General features: G+C 44.3%; 1 protein-coding gene across 1 annotated transcript; it reads left to right on the forward strand.

The window, feature by feature from the left end:
* Positions 1–1,075: 1,075 nt before the first annotated feature.
* Positions 1,076–19,263, forward strand: tecta (tectorin alpha; the record flags this gene model as incomplete). Its single annotated transcript, XM_087174368.1, has 23 exons — positions 1,076–1,148; positions 1,279–1,418; positions 1,554–1,841; positions 2,368–2,505; positions 2,606–2,771; positions 2,864–3,276; positions 3,381–3,951; positions 4,037–4,647; positions 4,758–5,328; positions 6,353–6,981; positions 7,892–8,549; positions 9,291–9,490; positions 9,933–10,313; positions 11,656–11,942; positions 12,040–12,320; positions 12,534–12,644; positions 13,083–13,285; positions 13,737–13,900; positions 14,014–14,262; positions 14,484–14,646; positions 14,739–14,823; positions 14,939–15,058; positions 16,606–19,263. Coding segments are annotated over 23 exons (6,606 nt in total), but the record flags the coding sequence as incomplete, so codon positions are not given.
* Positions 19,264–23,763: the final 4,500 nt, after the last annotated feature.

Consider the following 23,763-nt stretch of genomic DNA (forward strand, 5'->3'; position numbering starts at 1 on the left):
AACACAAACTTGAATTTCACCCTCAACCAAACTAATACGGCAGCAACAAATATTGGATTTTGACCCAGAAACTAAAGTTTATCTTCCAAAAGGAATGACATCCCCAAAGTGTAAAACAAAGTTTTAACTAATTATTATTTTGATGAATTGACTCATATTTGAAACCTTCAGTTAATTTCTCATCCAACTAAATTTGGGGAAAAACAAACGGTTGTAGTACGAAAGTTAGAACGGTTGTATTTAAAACGGTGGTTGATGCAATGCATGGTGGGATACTGATGGAGACTTCAAGTTATGACAGTTTCACAAGTCCAAAATAACACCTTCATAGACGACGGTGCAGATTGAGAAAGGCGGACTGTCTAATAAGGTCTTTGGTATTCCAGTATCCACGGGTAATGAAGTTTTAAGTTTTGTGTAAAGTTTCATTCTCTTTCATTAAACGATTAAGTTTAAATGCCATATGGTGACTGTACAATCTGCAATCCGCAATCTTTGCCAATGGGAACCTTGCCAAACCAGGCACTGAACAGCCCCAAAGGGCCACTGCAAGGACCTCGGCAATTCAAACCTACTCTCTTAAAGCCATTAGTGCCCCAGTGTTTACGCTCCTCTCCCTCCAGCCAACAAGGCATGGATGGTTCCCAAACAGAAGTGATAATGAGGTCTTAAGCCGCCTCGCCGCCGCAGACACAGAGACTCTGGAGCAGAGTGGGCCGCCTCGGTCACCTGCAGGGAACCAAGGCACAGAGAGGCCTGTAGTTCACTGTTGCCTGGGTCACATGGGACTGTAAGGCAAATGTGATCCTGACACATTGTTCCTGCATGCATAATAGGGCCTTTTCAAGGCTCCTCAGGGGAGACCTGGGAGCCTGATCTTAAAGAAGTAACGTGACGTTGCTTTGATGGCTCTCCCTCCTCTCTGCTTTTGCCTAACAGCCTTGTTTATGAGAAGTTGTCCTGTGACTCACGACTGCCCGCGTTTCCATTAGCTTTAAGGAAAATGCAAGACAGATAAAGTAATGTTAGTTTAATGTGATCTCTCATCTCATTCTCTCTGTTGTTTGTTTGTTTTTTTTTTAGAATGGTCAGGCCAGGCTGTCCAGTCATCCTGCTCCACTTGTTCAGCATCTTCGCACAGACGGGCGGTATGACATGAATACTGATATCACCCAACACCCAGAACATGTCGAGCCATACTCGACCGCAATTTATCTTCATCTTTTAAGGTTGAGAACAGTCCATGTAATGAGCTCCTATGCATTATTCTCCTTTTAGCAAGTGCTCAGGATATCCTGTATCCATATGGACCCGGCCATAGGGATCTAGAGACGCCCAAGATGGATGATGGGAGTTCTCCTGAAATTACTTTGCTCATTCCCTTCGTGTTCTTCAATGTCCCCTACCGTTCCATCTACGTAAGCCTTGAACAAACGGTTATTATTAGACAGAAAGCTACAACCCATCAGTCTTAAAATAATGTATTGCAACATATAAAGAATACAGTATAGCATATGATGCTAAAAACACAACCCTGTCTTTTCTGTCCGCAGGTCAACAACAATGGTGTGATCTCCTTCAACGTGCAGGTTAGCCAGTTCACGCCGGAGGCTTTTCCCCTGAGTGACAGCAGGTCGTTCATTGCTCCACTTTGGGCAGATGTGCACAACGGCATCCGCGGAGACGTCTACTACCGGGAGTCCACTGAACCGGAATTACTGGAGAGGGCGACACAAGATGTCCGAAAGTACTTCAAAAACACGCCCACCTTCATCGCCGCCTGGGTCTTTATCGCAACATGGCACCAAGTCACCTTCTACGGAGGAAGCCAGACAACCCCTGTAATGTCACATAAAATATCTCCGACATTCATTCTCTCAAAGTTAATTAAAGTTAATATCAGTTTTATCTCTGTGCGTCCCTCCCAGTACAAATTCGCTTTGGCTCAGTATCTAAATATTTTACAACACACCTTCAACCTATGACAGGAAAGGTTACTGCAGCGTCTAGGGTTTGATATATATAATTTAATCCATCATTTCATGGTGTTGGGAGTTGTAATTGTTTCACTTTTGTTAGATGCAAACAGTGTCCGCCCATTTCTAGTCTTTATGCTAAGCTAGGCTAAATACATCCCGAACCTACACTGCTTCTCTACTGGACCAGTGAAACTTTAAGTGGTGATCTGCATGTCAAGATGTCGGACAAAGCATATGTTATCATTACACCTTTTTGTTAAAATAATTTTATTATTGAAATGCTTTCTTGCATTTGAACATGTGTTTGATTCCTCTCTTTTATTTGTTCTGTTTTACGTCTGTTTTCCTCTTTGTAAAACCATTTTAATCCTCTTGTTTTGATTAAAAGGTGAACACGTTCCAAACTATACTAATCTCAGATGGCGTCACATCCTTCAGTATGTTCAACTATGGAGAAATCACATGGAGCACAGGAACAGCCAGTGGTGGTGATCCTTTAACAGGACTGGGTGGGACAACAGCTCAGGTATTCTCCCAGTGGCCCCAACATCATTTCATGAATGATAATAATAATAACGCTTGATAAACATTCGACCTCACGTTCCTCACACCTTTCCCCTTTTCAGTCAGGTTTTAATGGTGGAGACATCGGTCACTTCTTCAACCTGCCAGGATCACGGTCAAACGATGTAGTGAACATTGAACAGTCGACAAATGTGAATATTCCCGGGCGCTGGTTCTTCCGCGTTGACACTGAACTGATAGATCCCGCCAATGGCTGCAGCTACAATGGCAAGTTCAAACATCAACCACTGACGATGATCTTCAGTACAGCAACAACACAAGAACAGTCTATGAAATTTTGTTTCCTACATCCTCTCCAGGGCGTTACTACAGACGAGGGGAAATCTTCTGGTTGTCTGACCAGTGCTCACAGCGATGCCGCTGCCTTGACATCGACAACGAGGTTCAGTGCCAAGAAGCTCCATGCGGGCAGCTGGAGACCTGCGAGCAGCAGGAAGGGGCCTTTTACTGCCAGCCCACCCGCACCAGCACTTGTGTGGTCTTCGGCGACCCTCATTACCACACCTTCGACGGCTTCCTCTACCACTTCCAGGGCACCTGCTCTTACCTGCTGGCCCGGCCCTGCTGGGAAGTGGCGGGGCTGCCCTACTTCAGTGTGGAGGCCAAAAATGAAAACCGTGGGGTCGCCTCTGTTTCCTGGCTCAGAGATGTCACAGTGGATGTGTACGGTCACAGAGTCATGTTACCCAAAGGCAGTTTGGGAACAGTCCAGGTGAGAATCTGTGGACTTACACTTTTCCAAATTAGCATAGATATGAAGTTTTCTACCGTCATCCATTGTTCACTTCCTGAATTTGCCTCTGTCCCTCTCTCCAGGTGGACGGCTTGATGAAGACCTTACCTGTCCAACTCCAGCTTGGTGCCGTCAGGGTGTATCAGTCTGGGGTTGCCGTCGCTTTGGAAACAGACTTTGGACTCTTGGTGACCTATGACGGCCAACACTATGCATCCATCTCCCTACCAAGCTCCTACTTCAACAACACTTGTGGCCTTTGCGGTAACTATAACGACGACCCTGCTGATGATCCTGTGCTACCTGACGGCTCTCTAGCGGAAAGCGTGGTGGAGCTGGGGGGCAGCTGGCGAGCAGAGGACACGGACTGGAGGTGTACGGATGGCTGCGCCCAGAACTGCAGCGTGTGTGACCCTCTTACAGAAGCCTTCTACTTTCGCTCAGACTACTGTGGGCTCATCAACAAAACTGATGGACCTTTTAGGGACTGCAGAGCTGTAGTGGACCCTACAGCCTTTGTGTATAGCTGCGTGTATGACATGTGCAGCAACAGGGACAACATCACCACACTCTGCCAGGCCATCCAGGCCTATGCTCTGGCCTGTCAGGCCCTGGGTGTCACGATACGACCCTGGAGATCCCGCACCTTCTGCGGTGAGATTCTGTTTGATTCGGTTTTAACACACATTAATTCATTTGTGTCATCTGACATAATTTCTTCTCTCCTCTTGGCTCTCAGCTTTATCATGTCCAGAGTTCAGCCATTACCAAGTGTGCACCAGCGCCTGCCCAGCCTCCTGCTCGGACCTCACCGCTCCCCTGTACTGTGCCCACCCTTGCACCGAGGGCTGCCAGTGTGACCCGGGTTATGTTCTCAGCGGCAGCCGTTGTGTACAGCGTGACGACTGTGGCTGTGAGCATAACGGCCTCTATTACCCCCTCAACGACACTTTCTGGGCAGGCTCCAGTGGTGAAGAAGGCGAATGCACCCTCCGCTGCTCCTGCGGGCCTGCTGGGGAAGTCTCCTGCTTCAACGAGTCCTGTAAGGAGGGCGAGGTGTGCGTGGCGGAGGTGGGCCTGCTGGGTTGCTACCCTCGGAGGGAGGGAGTGTGCTCGGTCACCCAGAACTCGGTGACATCCTCCTTTGACGGCACCTTCCTGCTGTTCCCCGATGACAGCTCCTACTACCTGCTGAAGCTGTGCGGTGCAGTGCCGGCTAATGGCTCCACGGTGGAGGTGAAGATAGGCAGGCGGCTGGTCAACAAAGGCCCCGACTGGAAAAGACCCGTGGTAGTTAGAGTGTCTAACCTGGAAGCTCAGATCGGAGGGACAGATTTTGACACGGTGAAGGTTAGTATTTTTCTCTGCAGAGCAAAAAAATCCTTTTTTTAAATTTCTATTTTCGGTTGCTGAATGCCTATGGCCTCTCCTTTTTTTTTTTTTTTAAATTTGTGATCCAGGTGAATGGTGAACAAGTGCCGCTTCCGTATGTCCATCCAACGGAGACAATGATGATCTACAGAGCGCCAGGCAACGCTACAGTGGTGGAGTCCCGTGGTTTGCTGCGTGTCCATTACGCACGGCAGGGATTCCTCAACATCTCCCTCTCCACCCTCTTCTACAACGTCACCTGTGGTCTATGCGGCGTCTTCAACAGCAATGCCACCGACGACCTTCGCCTCCCTAACGGACGCCTGGCGGACTCCGCTGAACAGTTCACAGAGGGCTGGCGCGCCATCGCCGACGACCTCACCTGCAACGGCGATTGCGACGACCTGTATCGCATGTGCACGGACCTGCGTCTCTACCAGAGTCCCTGGATGTGCGGCAACATCAACGACCCAGGGAATAGTTCGTTTCTGGCGTGTCACGCAGTGGTCAACCCCTCGCCGTTCTTCAGGAACTGCTTGTATAACATGTGTGTAAAGGAAGGGAACCGCTCGGCCCTGTGCTCTTCACTGCAGGCGTATGCCAGCGCCTGTCAGGACGCTCAAGTCGGCCTCGCCTCCTGGAGGAGTGCCACCAACTGCCGTGAGTAGATATAGCTTTACTTTAAAAGGAAAAAACTGCTATTCTGACTCTTATTCTATGTTTTGTTCTGTTTAAACATGTTAAATATACAATTGCAATCTACCAGGACTGGTTTGAATTTGGTAGAAGATATTTTTCCAACAAAATTTGGCTAGCAGTTCCTGCTGCTATGCTAGCTGCGCAAACATGACTTTTTCTTTTTTAAACCAGTATTTTTATTTATATATTTTTTCTCTGCAGCAGTGTTCCCCAAACTGTTTCTGTCATTCTTCCCTTTTTGTAGCCAAAGAAAAAAAATCTTTCTTGTAAAAATAAATCTTCGTGCGTCCATTAGCATGTTTTGCTAGCCTGCTAGCATCAAAACGCTCTTATTTCTTTGTTGTTCCCAAATGAATCAGATTCATAGACATTTTCACAAGACATATTGGTTTGGCATAGCAAGAAAAGCACCGGTGGAACAAATAATATATATCAATATTGCATTGTTGCAGTTAATTATGTTATTAGCTAGACCTGCTTTTAGTTTAATTTCCCCACTAGTGATGGTGATTAACTAATATTAACCTCTTCTATAAAAGGTGTACTCCACCAACACTCACCCTCAGGAGCTTGAAAGGTTGTAGCCTGCAGTTGTAGTCAGTCAACCCAGTTTTAAAATGTCCATTGAAACTAAGCAAACCACAACTTACAACACTAATCTGAGTCTCACCTGACTCTTCACATGTTCAATATGCTCTCAGTTATGATATTTGTGCCAAAAATATGGCATGATTTACTGCTTCTGGTTGCACAGTAGCACAGTTAAGCTTCTTTTTATAGCAATGATCATGAGAAAACTTTGTTTCGTCAGACAAACTTACACTGTTAGCATCAAACAAAAGCTTTGTATTTTAACTTTAGCTATATTTTGACCCACAAACTGGGCCACATCAAGGAGTAAGCTAATAACTTTTCATTGGTTTAATATTCTTATATGGATTTGGTCTTCTCTATTTCTTTCTCTTACCTCGCTCTTCTACCTCAGCTCTTCCCTGTCCCGAGAATAGTCAATTTGATGAGTGCACCAGCGCCTGCCCTCTGACCTGTGCCAACTTGGATGAACCTGAAGAACCATGTCCTCTGCCCTGCCAAGAGGGGTGTCAGTGTGAGGAGGGCTTCGCGCTGCGGGATGGCCTGTGTGTGGCACGCAGTGACTGTGGCTGCATGAGCCACGGGCGCCAGCTGGCCACTAATCAGACTTTCTGGACAGACTGGGAATGCCAGGAGCGTTGCTACTGCAATGGCTCTGACAACAGTGTATACTGTCAGCTCGCACCCTGTCACCCTGAGGAGTACTGCCAGGAGAATGACGGCCTCTACTTCTGCCAGCCGCGCACCGAGGCTCTGTGTGTGGCCGCCGGTTATGGACATTTTCTGCCATTTGGTGACGTACCATTTGAGCTGCAGAGCTCTTGTACTCTCAGGATGGCCACCACCAACTGTGGCAGAGAGAGCGGGGACCATGCAGCCATCACTGGAACTTTTCCTCAATTCAAACTGGCAGCCCGTAATGAGGAAAGGGACACAGGCCAGGCAATTTGGGTGAGGGGCTTTGTACTGGAGGTCTACGATTATGAGATTGAAGTCTCTCGAACCTACAAAAACACCGTTACGGTAAGTGCACGAACAGGAAATTGTATTCATTTTCAAGAATAACTGTAATGTGGAACGAGCCAAACCGCCATATGCTGTGATTGGGCCAAGGAGGTTAACTTGGGTGAGGGAAGAACCTATTGATCCGGTTAAAAGGGTTGATGCAGAATTTTCTTTCCATAAGATAGGGCATTTTTTGACACTTTTCATCAGAGTCTCAGGAAATAATGTTTGGATCTTGATGTAGAACATGAGGCATATTTATGGTGTTGAGATCTATGACTTTTCACAGTTCGGTGCAGATCCATATAATAATCTGGATCTGAGAGCTGTAGAGGGTTGTTTGGCCTTGGCAGAAGTATGTGCTCCACTGAGTACGATTTTAGTTAATATTTATAGTTTAACACTGATTTTTTGGTTTTTTTGCATGACCTGTGAAGGTCGAAGTTTGTTTTTTTTTTTATATGTGAGGACATGTTATTTCTAATCAAGCCGATAGAATAACCAGGCAGAGGGTAAATTCCTCTTTGATTGGCTTAAGGTGGATCTAATTTCAATGGGCATCTTTTACCAGGCTGGATTTGGATCAGACAAAACCCCGACCCTGAGCGACATTTGGACTGGGTTCACAAACCGCCTAAGAGATCTGAGCGGGAACAGAAATGACACACACGCATTTTTTTCCCCATTCTTTCTGCTTCTGTCTTTTTCTCTCACTTTCAGTTCGATTATATAAGAAACACACAGGAACTGTGTTATTGAGTTATTGAGTCCTACCCTGGGTTTCCCCTCATACTTTGAAAATATCCAGGATTAGAAAATATACACTGGCTCTAAAAATGCTTCTGTAGAAACGTGTGTGTGTCAGCTGATTGGGAGAGTTAAACCTGTTCAAACTAGAGCCATTTTCATTGAATCTCTCCTCACTCAGGTGAATAAGGAGCGTTTGTACCTTCCTCTGAAGCTGGGCCCAGGAAAGGTCAACATCTTCACCTTAGGCTTGCAGCTCATTCTGGAGACAGACTTTGGCCTGAAGGTGGCCTTTGACTGGAACACGCTCCTCCTGTTGACTTTGCCCCGCGACCTCTACAACACCTCCTGCGGCCTCTGCCAAGGCATGCCCTTATCCCCCCCCACCCTCACCACCACCGACTGGGGCATGGCCTGGGCAGAGAGGGACACCTTCTGCCAGGTGGGGTGTGGAGACTCCTGCCCACGGTGTGGCCTGGGAGAGAAAAGCGTGCAAAACGACGCCCCCCTCGCGGTGGCTGACGCCAACATGGACATGAGCGCTGACGACGGGGCGAACGAAGTCAACACAGGCATACGTTTCCACATCGGAGATGGACTGTATGTGTTTGTGGAGCCTGAGGCGGTGAGGCTGTGTGGGCTAATTGTGGATCGAGGAGGTGTGTTTGCACGCTGTCACAGCAAGGTGGCACCAGCCTTCTTTTATCAAAGCTGCCTGCAGGACACCTGCTTGGACCAGGGAGCTCAGGACACAGTCTGCAACTGGCTGCAGGTCTATGCAAGCACCTGTCAGACCCAAGGAGTTCCTGTCACCGGCTGGAGGAGTGACACACCATGTGGTGAGTCTGGGCTCACTTTGATTGTGTGTGCAGTGGTCTCCCCTTGTTTTACAAGAAAATATATTTTCTCATTTACCTCTGCGCCTGTGGCGTCTACCCATGTTGCCCAGGTTTTCAGATATCCGTCTCTGAGATTCCTACATCCAACATAATACAGCGGAGGTGAATGGGATTATGTTTGTGGGGCTCACACTGTTGATACACATTAACCATCTAACACATTCTCTGGTAAAACACAATACAGTTACATTTTTGCAAATGTGATTTTTCAATGTAATAAGAATAAAAAACAAATTTGATTAGACCTGATTAGATATATGTATATGTACTTTATTTAATTGAGATAAAGACCTCCTCTACAAGTGAGACCTGAGTACAGAAAATAATATAATGAAAATAAAATAATAAGACATTAATAGCAGAGTTAAGTTGCATTTAAATAAACAATAATCAGCGTGTATATTTAAATAGGGAATAATCAATATGCTCATTGGTGAGCTTTAGAGGTTGTGGTATTTTTGAACTTTGGACAGAGCCAGTCTTTATGCCAAGCTAATCAGGTTCTGAGTCCAACAGCCTGCAGATATGAGACTTGGACAAATGAGTCTCGCTTCAAATATTGTCCACAAATATTTCCCCTTGCAAAATCAACACTTATTAACATTGGAACATTTCCTGTGTGTACACTGCAGTCAGTTCGATTGTTGTAGCTAATACCTTTGCCAACCTGCCTGCTCCCAGTCCAGAGCTGTCCACCTAACAGCCATTACTCCAGTTGCATGTCGGTTTGCCCGCCCCAGTGCGCCCCAGCCCGGGGCCAGAGGGACTGCAGCCAGGACTGTGTGGAGGGCTGCCAGTGTGACCAGGGCTACGTGCTCAACGGCAAGAGCTGCATCCTGCCTCAGAACTGTGGCTGCTACACCGATGGCAAGTACTATGAGGTCAGTGTCACATCCAGCACTACGTGGAGTAACCTCCAAGACAAGTGATTTTTAATTAAAGGTTTTCATTGGCCTGTCAGTCTCAGCACATATTGATCATAACTATCTTCTTGTTTCAATTAGTGCCGTTTAGTTCTAGTGAAGTGTAGAGACGGTATGGAAGAACAGAGTCGTAGAAATAGGCAGTAATATGTTTTGAATAGAGCTTCAACTAATCATTATTTTTCATTACATATTATCTATATATCAGGCTGTAGAATGATAAGAAATACAGAAAATTGTCCATCACAAGATGATGCCATATATTGGTTGTTTTCCCCACTCAATGCTCCAAATTCTATAAATATTCAATTTGAACTCTTTCAAAATGCAATACTTTTCTGCCAGTCAACTAATTAATTAATTGACTGACTCTAATTTTAACAAACCTTCTTTATTTCAGCCCAAGCAGCTGTTCTGGAACAGCGACTGTACCAAACGCTGCCAGTGCATCGGGCGAAACCTGATCCAGTGCGACCCGAGGCGCTGCAAGGCGGAGGAAGAGTGCACCCTGCGCTACGGAGTGCGGGGCTGCTTTGCGCGGCGCTCCCAGCACTGCGTGGCGTCGGGCGGCGGGGTGTTCAGAACCTTCGACGGGGCGTCGCTGCGGCTCCCGGCCTCTTGCTCCTTCGTCTTGTCCACCAACTGTCACAAGCTGCCGGACCTCTCCTTCCAGCTCATCGCTAACTTCGATAAATGGAGCACGCCCAACCTCACCACCATCTCTCATGTCTACCTTTACATCAATGAGGAGAATATACTGATCTCTGGCAGCACGATCAAGGTGAGTCCAAGTACAGGACCGTGTCAGTTACTCATTATATCAGCCAAATATTAACCTTGGTACAATTTCTATTATGCAGATTAACTTATATTGATTCTTAAATTGATCAGGATGTTATGTGCAACTCTTAACTTGACTTCACAAACAACAAACCTCCAATGATACGCTGTATATCATCGTATTTAAAGCTGCACTAATCAATATTTTATACAAACGCTGCATCGGTGACCTGCAGTACCCAGCTGTGGCTTCTGTAGAGCCTTGCAGCGTCTTTCAGCTCGGTGTTTTGGTTTCATCGCCTGCAGCTTTTCACTGCTGGTTCACTCTGGTTTCATCAGGCAGCAGAAATAAAACCTCCTATAAACCAATTGCATCTTAACAGCTCAGCACCAAATGGTAGACAGACAAAGACGCCATCTGTAGCGTTTAATATATAAAGGGATATTGTTTTACTTTCTTCTTTTCAACATCACCCATCTTGCTCTAATAGAACTATTATCTCTATTAGGAGATTTAGTTTTTTTGTATAAATTACCAACTGACTTTCCTCTGGCTTTGTGCCGTCTGCCGTCAAAGACGTCTTTTATCAAACATCTCCTCGAGAAACTAAACAAACAGATCCAGTTTAAATCTCCATTTTCTCTCCTGAATACTTGAAAGAGTTCTCGCAGTCCAATTTACCAATTACCCTCGCACTAATAGTCTGGTAGATATCCTCCAGCTCTGGCTTTAGGCCACATCATTCTGCTGAAAGTGTTCTCACAGAGCTTGTTAATAACCTGCTGATTGCCTCTAAAGTTGCCTCTGAGTCTTAATCCTGCTTGATCTGACTGAGCCTTTTTTTTTTTCTTTTAAATTTCCTTAAGAACTATGTTATCATCAGTGGAAGTGTGTTTAAGTGGCTCAGGTCATATTCACCAGCACACATAGTAATTACAGCACCATATCAGATCGTCACAATCTGTGCTTTGAGCTGTCTCCTTTCTTTTCTCTTACACGCAGCCACTCAGTGATGTCTTTTGTGAATATCAAATCAGTTGATACAGTCCCAAATCCCACATGTGTTTATTAGAGATCTAACAGACTGACCCCAAGCACAAGTCATATTGCTTCAATTTCTTGCGGCATATAAGTCAGAAGAAAAGAAAAAAGTATATTTAAAGTAAAACAAAAGAAAAGATTTTACAACTATTGTTATGATTTTTACACAAACAGCCGTTGGGGTCTGTATAACACTAAGTCTGAATTTAACACGTAATGACGTGTGGAAATTAATTAAATTAAATTTCTTTGTGACCCTGTGTCCTGTCTCAAATATCTAAAGATCTGTGTGTCTCCCCAGGTCAACGGTACACCGGTGTCAGTACCGTTTCTAACTGGGCTGATGACGCGTCTGTCCACGTCCGAAGGTTTCATTGTCATCGACACACCCCAGGACATCCAGGTTCGATACAACCGCTTTAACACGCTGAGCATCACTATGGGCCAGCGGCTTCAGAACAAGGTGTGTGGCCTCTGTGGGAATTTCAACGGAGACCCCAGCGACGACTACATCACCTCGAGGGGCAAGCCGGCTGTCAGCGCCCTGGAGCTGGCCCAGAGCTGGAAGACCAACGGTATGCAGAACAGGTGGGTGAGGCTCGGCACAGGCACCGTTTATCGCTACACAGCGGCACGTGCACTATTTGCAGATAGAAAGAAACGGTTATGTATCTTTTTCCTCTAGTTGTGACGAGACCCAGTACGTGGCTCTGGCCCAGTCTTGTGACAACACAGCGGTGCTGGCGCTGCAAGGTGAGGATGCCTGTCAGAAGCTCACCCAGCTGAAGGGTTTCTTCCAGCCGTGCCACGGCCTCCTGGATCCCCGGCCCTTCTACCAGTCCTGCTACCTGGACGGCTGCTATAATCACCGCAAGGCTCAGGTCTGCGGCTCGCTGGCGGCCTACGCCGAGGCCTGCCGCTCCATGGGCACCCTCACCACCAAGTGGATCACCCAAGAGAACTGCTGTAAGGGCACCGCGAGACACTGGCCACATTTTCAAAACTTAAATATGTACCGATTTTGGTGTGTGTGTGTTTTAACACTTTACCTTAACAAAAGTGAGGCCAGAAGTTTCCCTCAGTGCTTTTCTTCCTCCGGTCGCTCAGCGTGCTGTACATGCGTGTTTGATAAAGCCTTGTGTGTGTGACAGTTAACATTGTGTGCGGACCTGTCTTTAGCAGAATGGATCTACGACCCCTGTGCAGGAGAGATCTGCACAAACTTCACCTGTGAGCTGGAGAACGGAGGTGACCTGTGCGGCTGTCCAGAACTCCCCACCAGCACTGGAGGTGAGCGCTTCACGGGACACCACCGTGATGTCATCCACATCCAGCTTTAATCCTGTCTCTTCTGAAGTGAAGCATTCCTATAGTAGTTTGACTTATAGAGTCGCACTTATGATAATGATTGTAAATGCTGTTGATATTTGAGAGCTAAAGAAATCTGATAACTACATTGATTGATATTCATCTTTTAACGCACACACGTGACATAAACGAATATCTTTGATCAAAATCAAAAAAGAATTGGTTCCTAGATATGTGCTAAACATTTTACAGTTGAAACTCTGCTCTTTATTAATAATTCAGCAGCATTGTTAACTCATATTAGATAAATGTAAATACTTAAAACATGTATTCAGTGTTTCCTTCAGCGTGTTCTCTAAACCACAGTATTGACTGTCCGTTGAATAATGTTGCAGTAATGGTGATGTTTACCTGTGGCAGGTGATGATGACATCATACAGGCAGAGGTGACCTGCAAGCATGCTCAGATGGAGGTCTCTATCTCCAAGTGTAAGCTCTTCCAGCTGGGCTTTGAACGAGAGGACGTCAGGATCAACGACGAGCACTGCGCCGGCGTCGAGGGAGAGGACTTCATCTCCTTCCACATCAACAACACGAAGGGACACTGCGGCTCCATCGTGCAGGTCAGTTGACCAACGTTAGCTCATCATATTCCTGCCTCAGGAGCGTGCACTGTGCTGTGTTCACTGCTTTGATTTCCAGCCGGGTCACTTGTGTCTTTGCGCACCTTTTATTGGTCTCCACTTTTAATGGGGATGTTTTTAAACTCATTACTGAAACATTACCGTGGTGCCACTGCCAAGAAAATTGCCATTCTGCAACCCTGAAATTGGCATAAAACCTTCTTATATCCTTTGTAGTCTGTTTCCAATCTCATGAGGTTACAGGTGTGGTCCCATCAAGTCTGTACAGAGACCAAAACCACTGCTCACCAACCATAACCACAGACTCGCACTGTAGCCGGAGAGGCTGCACTGGGCGGATGGATAAACTATTATTACTTTATTATTTACCTTTTGCTTCTGTGTTTCCTGACGGTGAATGTTTCTCAATGTCCCTTCGTTCCTCTGACAGTCGAATGGCACTCACATTATGTACAAAAACACTGTCTGGATAGAGAGTGTGAACAACACCGGGAACGTCATCACCAGAGACCGGACCATCAATGTGGAGTTTTCCTGCGCCTACGAACTGGACCTGAAGATCTCGCTGGAGACCGTCCTCAGACCCATGCTCAGGTCAGACACGGGGATTAGCTGTAGAATCATACGTTTATGTCTGATAAAACAAAATGTCACGGCTTAACAGCTGGCTGCTTCTCTCATCCTCCCCCCTCCCCTCCGTGCTCCAGTGTGATTAACCTCACCTTACCGACCCAGGAAGGGAACTTCATCACCAAGATGGCTCTGTATAAGAACTCCTCGTACCGGCATCCGTACAGGGAGGGGGAGGTGGTGCTGAGCACACGGGACATCCTCTTCGTGGGCGTCTTTGTGGAAGGGGCAGATGAAAATCAGCTCATCCTCATAGTGAACATGTGCTGGGCCACGCCGTCCCGCTACAGCAGCGACCGACTGCGCTACATCATCATAGAGAGGGGGTAGGCTGGAGGACGCACACACTTTTTTTTACTGCTACAACTAATGATTCTTGGAGGCCGGAGGTGTGAGCGACGAAGCATTTTAGTCTGAGACGCTGGTGGTGATGTGCAGCCAAACCTGAAAGAAGCAGCGACTAAGTTTTGCAAAATAAGAGTCACCATACTGAGGAAAAACATGAACACTCATCAGTGTATTCCTTTTGATATGTGGCTCTCACCAGGTGTCCGAACATTAAGGACAACACCATCGGCATGGCAGAGAACGGCGTATCCCTCACCTGTCGCTTCCACGTCACCGTCTTCAAGTTCATCGGGGACTACGACGAGGTCCACCTCCACTGCGACGTCACCCTGTGCGACTCAGAAACCAGCGCCTGCAAAGTGGTGAGAGGCTCGAGGAAAGACACAATCTGAACTCAAAAGTGGCGATGAAACAAATGTCAGGCTGTGTTAATGTGCGTGTGCTGTACATCCAGAACTGTCCACACAAGAGAAGGATGTACTCGGAGGACAGCGACCATAAAGAGCACATTCTGTCTGTGGGACCCATAAGAAGGAGAGGTAACTATGATCTCAACCATGAGTCCAGGTTTAAAAACACTTTTCAGAGCTATTCAGTCAAATTCCTCAGTTTCTTCCAGGACTTTTCATGACTCACATGTCCTTGTCCTCTCAGAGTCAGACTGGTGTGAGGACAACAACGGAGGCTGTGAGCAGATCTGCACCAGTAAGGGAAGCGGGCCAGTCTGCAGCTGTGTGACTGGGATGCTGCAACGAGACGGGAAAAGCTGCCGGAGTAAGCAGCACACACAAACACACACACACACACACACACACACACAGGTGCACAGACCAGGGATTATAAGGCTCCATGTTTAGTATTTCTGTTTCAGTGAATCATAGAACGATGAGTAATATCAGCAGGAAATCGTCTTATTTCCAGAACATTTCCTTCTATAAATCGGGTTTAAATAATTCTGACCAAAGTTACCATGGAAACGTATGCTACCAGATTGCAGTGGCACCAGTCAGGCTAGTTTTCAGGTTTATCTCAGTTGGCCTGCTACACTGAACAAGCACACACCGTCTTCACTAAAGTTGTGCACAATTCCCAGGATCCATTTTTTTTTATGGTAAAAGTACTGCATGTACGTCTGAATCCAGTTAGAACGGGGAGTAACATTTTCTCCATTTTCTCTCATATTTGATGTAAATAATAATCAAGAACTCAAAAGACCTTGACGTTGTGCATCTTATTTGCTACAATTTGCTGTAAACCTCAAATTCACATTCTCACTGACCTGCAGCAAATGGCTTTAATGTCTCAACCTCCATATGTTTTTAATTCTTACTCCACTGTGTCCATGAACAGCCCCATTTTCTTTACATCTTCATTTATTATTTATTTATTATTTCTACCTTTCAAACCTTTATTTTCTCCACCTCTGTTCTTCAGGCTGCACCAACCTTCCCTCATGTTTATTGATAAAATAGTAACATAAGCTGGATATTTGATGCAGAGGAAGGAGGAATTCAGAGAACCTGCGTCACTGCACACTAAGCTGCAGAGCTTAAGTAACACAACTTCGATAGTGATAAGACGAACAAATTAACTATTTACCCTGAGAACTTTCCATTGCCATTGTGTGCGGGGCGTTGTGCGCCGGATGTTTGTCTGCTGCAGAGCTGTTCACTTTGGGTTTGGTTTCTTTATGGAGAGTTAAACTCTTTAATCATGAGGGTGTGAGCGAGTGAGGCCCATATTCTTCACAGGGACCAGTATGTCCACGCTATTCACTACTGGTTTACAGTGAGTGAGTGGGAAGATGCTAAATAGTGCTAGTGTCATCGTCATGCATATGAGTGTAAATATCATTGGGTTTTGCCGCCTGCATAAAGGCATTCAACAAACGGACTGCTCTGTTCAGAGAGAGCTGCAGGGGTCGTTGTCACCTGCAAGCCATTGAGCAGGGCGGAGAGTTCCCACAGCAGATCAGATAAGAGTCTAAAGCTGCTGCAGGCTGCAAAGGTGTGGACATCTACTTTTGTCATATTAAATAAATAGATAAAAAGGGAATAAACAGAATAAAAGCTATCATGGTATTATAGGTTTAACCTATAAGTGATCTCTGAGGCTGAGTAGCACACACACAGTCTGAGGGTTTATTATTGTTTATTATCAAAGCAACACAAACAAATATGGGGGAAAATTACAGCACAATTTAACACATGTAGCACAAAAATTTGGCATCCAGACAATTTAGTAAACAAAAACCATAAATGTCTGTTTATTAAATGTTAACTGCAGCATCCTCTACAGTTCATGTTGTCTTCTGTCCCCAGCTGTGAGCTCCAGCTGTAACGTTACACCTGTGGTTCCTCTGCTGATCGTCAGCGGCCTGATCTCCGTGCTCCTGCCTCGTGCTCGCGCTCCTCTCATCTCCTAACACCCCGTGAGCAAAGGAAGGCAACAGACGAAACAGATCAAACACATTAAAAAAAGACTTGAAGATGCACAGTGTATCCGCAGTGATTAGCCAGTAGATCAGCTGTGTGTCAGTGTGAAAACGTAGACAGAATACATACCTGCTTTTCCTAAACATGTGGACAGTCAGTCCTGCTGAAAGTCTTAAGTGTCTCCCCTTCCCATTCGTTCTCCAGCTCCACTTCCTCCATTATTTACATACGTGAGGACACCTCATCGTGTGTTGTCGGTCACTTAAAGCAGCTATGTGTAGATTTTGTACGTGATTATAACATCTTTCAGATTGCTCTGATGGTTTGACGTGTGCCACAGTGTCTGGATGACGCCAAAGAAATTGTTCTAATCCTACACGTAGTGGGTTTAAGGTTTATTTAATGCAAGGAAACTAAAACGAATGGTTCTTATTAGAGAGGGAGGACGGTTACATAACAAAAAAAAAGTCAGCAACATGTAAGAAGAATGCGATGTGAACTGAGACAGTGGCGTGGAAGACAAATACTTTGATGGCGGTCCTGCTTTCCAACCTCCACCCTCTTTCTTTACATTCCTTACATTACTTTCTACATTGGAACTGAACATTGCTGCTGAATGTACAGAACAATTATGTAGTGAACATAATTGCAAAGAGCCACGCAGCTTTGTCTGGATGATAACATCTGATCCCAGGTCTGTGCATTTACACCTGGTATCAACAGGCGTTCTCATTATCTTGGTTGCGCCCGCATTGTGATTGGCTCTCAATATGCAGCTATTAGTTGGGTGCAGCGACTACAGAATGCATCAGGTTAAAGGGTCCTTGTGAGGAGCGTCTCTCACGCACACGGGGGGTTGTCATGTGACGGCGACATCAGTTGGCTTTATGGGAACATTCCCGGGGCGTCGAGGGAAGTCAAGAATCCACCATGTGAGGCATCGAGTCGACCTCCACGCAGTTTATGTTCCCTGTTACACTATTACCTAAGAACCTGGAGCTGATTAGTCAATTAATGAATATAGACTTTTCTTTATGTTATGTTATAGTAAAATGAATATATATGGATTTTAGACTGTTACTCAAAACAAGAAATTTGAAGATGTCATGTTGGGCTTCAGGAGACTGAGATTTTACAGACCAAACAATTTATTGAATCCACGAGAAAATAATCATCAGATTAATCGATTAAAGGGTTTTTCCCCTTGAAAAGTGTTAAAGTTCCATATTTTACACTTTTCCTGTGTTTTATTTAAAGTATCGATGCATAAGAAAATATATTGGTGTAGTTTTACATCTCCTCTCTCAGGCTTCTCCCTGGAGCTCTCTTGAGTAACAACAGGTCGGTGAACCAATCAGAAGAGAGGAAGCAAGTTTAATTAATTTTACTTTCACAGAAGAAGGGGCTCGTCTGTCGCTGGTTAACTAACCTTTGCACAAATTATTTTTGGCATGTGCAGTATGTAATCTAAACAATGTGGCCAGACATACAGATGCCATTTACTCCTGGCTGAGAACCAATCACAATGTGACGCAGACCTCCTCCGAATATGTTCTGGCTGGTGTGATAGCATTCCCACTGCAATGCGTTCAGTGTGTGTTTACACGTCCTTATCCAGATAGATTATTAGCAGGTGTACATGTCCTCTAAATGTCCTGCTGTAAAAGAGTCTTGAATTAAAGTGTGTGAATATAAACGGCCCTGACTGCCTATTGGACAATATATCTACTGGCTACCTTTAAAGCTGATTTATTTGCTTCCTATTTGACCTTCAGACCAATTACTCTAATTACAGTGTTTAACAAAATCTGCATCGGCTTGTGGCGGCAAAAAGGCAGTGAATCACGTAAAAACTCTGTGACAGGATATTCTGTAAAGCAAACAGTGGCGGAGAGTAAACTGTAAACGGGCGGGAAAGTGGAGTTTATGAATGAAGTGAGTGTTTCTGTGTGAGGAGAGCACTTTGTGAAATGAATTCTCTGATATTTTAAACGCATTGTGGCCGTGAGATGATGCAATCAGTTGTGCCATTTAAATATTTCATTTCAGTCTTAATCAGTTATAGCTTCCTCGTGTCACTGCATGTATTTTCTACCACGCGCTGACTGTTGGCTCTGACTGACTGTGAGCATCAGCTTGCAGGGAAGGACGGACATGTGAGGGCATGATACTGTTATACTGTCAACAGACAAAGTAAGTACCGCTCCCGCTCAGTTGCTTTCTATTTGGCACCTTATGTGTTATAAATGTCAATGTGTGGCCACATTATGTAAACCTTCAGTGTTCTTTACTGAAGCCAGTTGAGATTCTCAGTTTTGATTCAGTTCATAGACGTTAGTCGTATTTTGCTGCCTTCTATGTACAAATGTACAGTCCTTGTCAGTTTGCTGGTTTATGTCTTGACTGTTTTTGATAATCAGTATCTTTTTTTGTGTGTGTGTGTGTGTGTGTGTGTGTGTGTGTGTTTTAAAAACATGACCAAAAGATGTTTTATCCTTTGAGAGCAGCATCACCTTACTTTGAATAAATGAAGAAGTTCTCAAAGTCAGTGTGAGTCAAGTTAATTTGATGCAGCACATGTAGCCACGCCCCTTTGCAAGACAGGGCTCAACATCCACCACACCTGTTGTAATTATATATTTCATAACCGTAGATAATGATGAAGACTACACGATTAGTTACATAAATCCAAAAATGACTTGCCCGTTTAAGTATCTGACAGGAAGTAAAAACAGCTGTCTCCTAGCAACATAGTTGCAGTGAAACTATTGGTCGCATTCAGTCCACACACTGTGCGATTGATTGTATCCTGTTTCCTGAAAGTTCCAAACCAAGGCTGAAGGCAAGAGATGGCAATGATTACAAATTTAATTTAAAAAACAATTTGGTTTCCACCAGCGTGATAAGAGAGCGATGTGAGTTTTACTAACTTGAAAACACAATTAAAGTTTTTATTTAAAATGTTTTGTTTCTTATTCTAAAATTCAAATATCAAGAATTTAAAATACAAATGTATTTTAATTAAATATAAAGAAAATCAAATATGATTACAAACAAACTAGAAATAGCAGTTGAATTAATAATTGAATTTGACCAACAAAACAAACATAATTGATATCACGCAAATTTAAATCATGCTTTCCATAATACACAGTCACATACAATATAAATTGCTGCATTATATCCAATAATTTCTGTGATTTTTTATGGTAAATGTTGTTATTCAGACTGGTTTCGTGTCAGCAGTGAACTCAATGTTTCATATCCATCTCAGCACCTCGAAAGCTCTTTTTCAGAGACTGTATGTGGATAAAAACAACGACAGTCTGTGTTTTTCTAACATTAAAATGTAGAGGAGGAACTCTGTTTTATCCGCTGTGAGCAGTACAGGTCTTAACAAGCTGCGTTCAGCCCCAGCTACCTGCACCACAAAGACAGCTTGTACATATGTTGCCTGTGAGGCAAAAACCAGGGTAAGAAAAAGTCAACAAATCACCTGCCGCTGCTTGTACATGTTAATTGCTGCGAGTGTGAGGTAACCGATGGGCAACTCAACATTCAGAGGACACTGTAAAAACTGAGGGGATTGAAACAGGATTTTGAGAACTTAAGGGGGAAGTGTCCCCTCCATCCTCAGCGGGAGATTACGTCCTTGACACGTGCACAGAATAATAAGAGATCAGCAAAAAAAAAAAAAAAAAGGCACTGAAGCCAAAATGCATGTAAAAGAGAGAAGATCAACTGTAAGGAAAGTGCAGTGAGCAATACTGTTCTCCACACAGATATGAATCAGTTCATGGGCCCTCCACAAGCTATTACAGAACTCATATCTAATCAGACATGGTGATTTCATCTGTTTGTATATTTTAATTTAATTAATTTAATTCCACTGCTGTCTAAACTCACAATACAAAGCAGCAGCAGAGGGCAGTTGACCTAGTAAACCCTGAATGTAAACCTTCCTATACTAATTAGACCTCGCAGCAGAATGAGTGGAATTCAGCAGCTGGGTTTAACGTGGCATTGTTCCTTTACAAAAGCACCCGCAATACAGTTAGAAATATTTCAGTCATATTCTGTCACATGTAGGTCAGTCGGGACTCTGGTTATTTAACAGCCTTTCAGTTGCGTTGTGACATGCCGGTATTGAAACCGCTGTTCAAGTACAAGGCTGCCTCTTGTCCTCATTTGCCTCCCTTTGTGGCGAATGTTGGACCTGTTGTGTATCTATGGTTACATAAGTTTGTAGGTGTGTGTATTTATGGGTGTGTGTTTACAAGTATTTGTGTTATTTGTGTGTCAGACTCTCTTATATCAGTTTGTCACTGTCCGACATTACACATCTAAGTATGTGTTGCACTAAAAGGTTGTTGCTATTATTTCTTTTCTTTTTTTTTTCCCCCACAGTAAATTTATTACCCGAGACAATTGCATATCCTGTTTTTCCAAGTTAGTCACCACTTCAGTCTCATTATCAGCCGCTCAGATGCTCTCATGAGCTTCAAATATGGATGCATTGCTCATTTTCTTTTTCAGAATAATCAGGACTGTTTTGCAAATGAAGAAATATTTGATGTGAGTTGCACTGAGGAAGAAGCAAGATTCACTCAAACATTTGTCAACACACGCGCTGCAAATACTCGGAAGTGTTTCCAGGGGACACTAAAAAGTGATGGTCAGGAAGAGAGAGAGAGAGAGGATGACTCAAACCCAGGTTAGGACTAAGCCTTCTAAACACTTCCGTTGCGTTTGGTCTCTCAGGGCCTCCGTACAAATCAGCTGACCTCTCAGGCTTCATAGGGTTCAAGTGTCCAACTGCTACAATATGAACTAATTCACAAAACCCATCATAACCAATAAATGAATAACACAAGCAACTATTCAGTGAGCTCCTGCAGGGGGGGAGGGACACGGGCTAACTCTGATGCTCGCATGGGGTCACAAGGAAGATCTTTCTGTTTCCTCACGTCTGCAACCTTTGGCTCTCGTCTAATTCTCTTTGCAAGCAAATCTAAAAGGAGCAGGGTGAGAGGGAGAACCGGTGTCTTACTCCTCTCCCCAGATAGTAAAACATTAGCATACATTTTAGCTCTAGAGCATTTGTATCCAGGCTGTTGTCGCCCACCGGCCTGTTGGTGCTAAATACTAATAATGTCTTTGGTAAAATACTGAATGTCTTTGAAAGCATGTTTCTCTTTTAAACACTGTCACTGCATCTGTTTCTTGTTTCATCATGTTGCAGCTATTTGATTGTACGTGACTCACTCTTCTGCTCAAAGGCAGCTAAGTGAGTGACTCACTGTAAAGTTTAGGTAACTATGAAGTTTATAGAAAAGGAGGTTTGCTCAAACATGAGCACTGCTCGAGGTATTCCCTCGCTGACGTGCATGTGCATAGGATGTCGGCCTCGCCTGCATGTGTTTGAATGAAAGGGTCAGCTCTGCTGTCGTAGGAGGAGTGTGTTTGAAGTTGTAATTATTGCAATTATTTGGGAGAGGAGCTTTCGCAGTGATTTTTTTCTCTCACTCTGGCAGCAGCAGCAACCTGAAACCTGTATGTCTGGGAGATCATTTATTTTTAATTGCAGGCATGTACTCTGTCTTACATAACACAGAAAACGGAGGTGATTATTAACAGTAGTCCCTATTACGCGGTGTACAGTCCATGGCTGTCATCTTGATTGTATCTCTCTCATTAAATTCCTCTTAATCAATGAAGTCTATAAATCTTATATGTGTGTAAATGTCAGCTTGGTCAAGATTTTATTGATATCAAATAGTAATGATTAAATCAAGTTTGTCCTCAGGCTGGCTTTAAAACAAAAGGCCACAGAGGTCGTTTAAAAAACTCTAATGGGTTCATCAACCTTTGAACTTTCATAATGTATGTATAATAATGTGACAGGAAACCTCAGTGAGAGTTTTGAATCAATTGAACTGATTTCAAGTTTACTCAGATCTGTGCAGGTTAAAGGCCCATAAGTTTTGGTTGTGTGTATAATTTAAGCTTTTTCCAAATTATTCTTGTGACCTAAATCTTTATTTTGTTGTTTTTGCTTTCCCTTCATTCTCAGCAGTTCCTGCATCTGTACTTTTTTTAATACCAAGTTTGTACGCATAATGTAAATAATATTTCCTGTGAAAAAGTGTAAAGAATCTCAGCCAGATTTCTTTGGTTTCCTTTAACTTCAGTGGTTCAGGAGGTAGAGCGAGTCGTCCACTTACAGGAAGGTCGTTGGTTCGATCCCCGGCTCCTCTTGTCTGCATGTTGAAGTGTCCTTGGACGAGATACTGAACCCCCGAAATGCTCCCAGAGTATCATTGGTGTTTGTGATAGAAAAGCGCTGAGTGAATGTGAGACAGTCAGTCCATGAAATAGAAAAGCTCATGGGTTCATCCTGTGGGGACACTGAATATCCAAAGTAAACTTTATTTAAAAATTCAGCCATTTGTGCCAGCTGACCAAAACTGAAACCAGGACTGAAGAAAAGGTTATCTCCACCACCCTCCCTCAGGTTCGTCCTTGCTCCAGGCTCTTCCTGACATGATAACCCTGACCTCATTAAAGCGTCTGTCTCTTGAACCTGCAGCGAAAACCAGCCACGACTGGAATGTGACAAAGTCATCGGGTCGCATTCTTCTTCTGTGAATGTAATGTTGGTTAATTGGTAGGTTTGTAGAAAGGGAGTCCCTCGCTCACTGTTCCTGTGGGGTTACCAGTACTGTTCAAGAAGGTGTTCCCACATTCACACACTGTGCGTACATTAATTGTTTCCATGGTGTGGTAGTTTGGTATGAATGGAATTGCAAGTTTCAGTTAGTTACTGACGCTCACAGGATAGATCCACCTGACATTTCTTGCCAAAATAGCCCCTTGTACACAAGTAATATCAAAATATAATAAATGAATAAATACATTTCCTTGGGTTTTCTAAGCACATTCATGCTCCCAAGAAACTAACCCCTTTCGATTTTAATATATTTACATTTTTAGCGCCATTACAGCTGAGGTCCATCAGCACGCTGTTCACTCCTTTAGTTTTGT

Source organism: Seriola lalandi, unplaced genomic scaffold (assembly GCF_002814215.2).
Source record: "Seriola lalandi dorsalis isolate HSWRI2012SDOR001 ecotype SW California unplaced genomic scaffold, Sedor1 jcf7180002054343, whole genome shotgun sequence".
Classification (NCBI taxonomy): domain Eukaryota; kingdom Metazoa; phylum Chordata; class Actinopteri; order Carangiformes; family Carangidae; genus Seriola; species Seriola lalandi.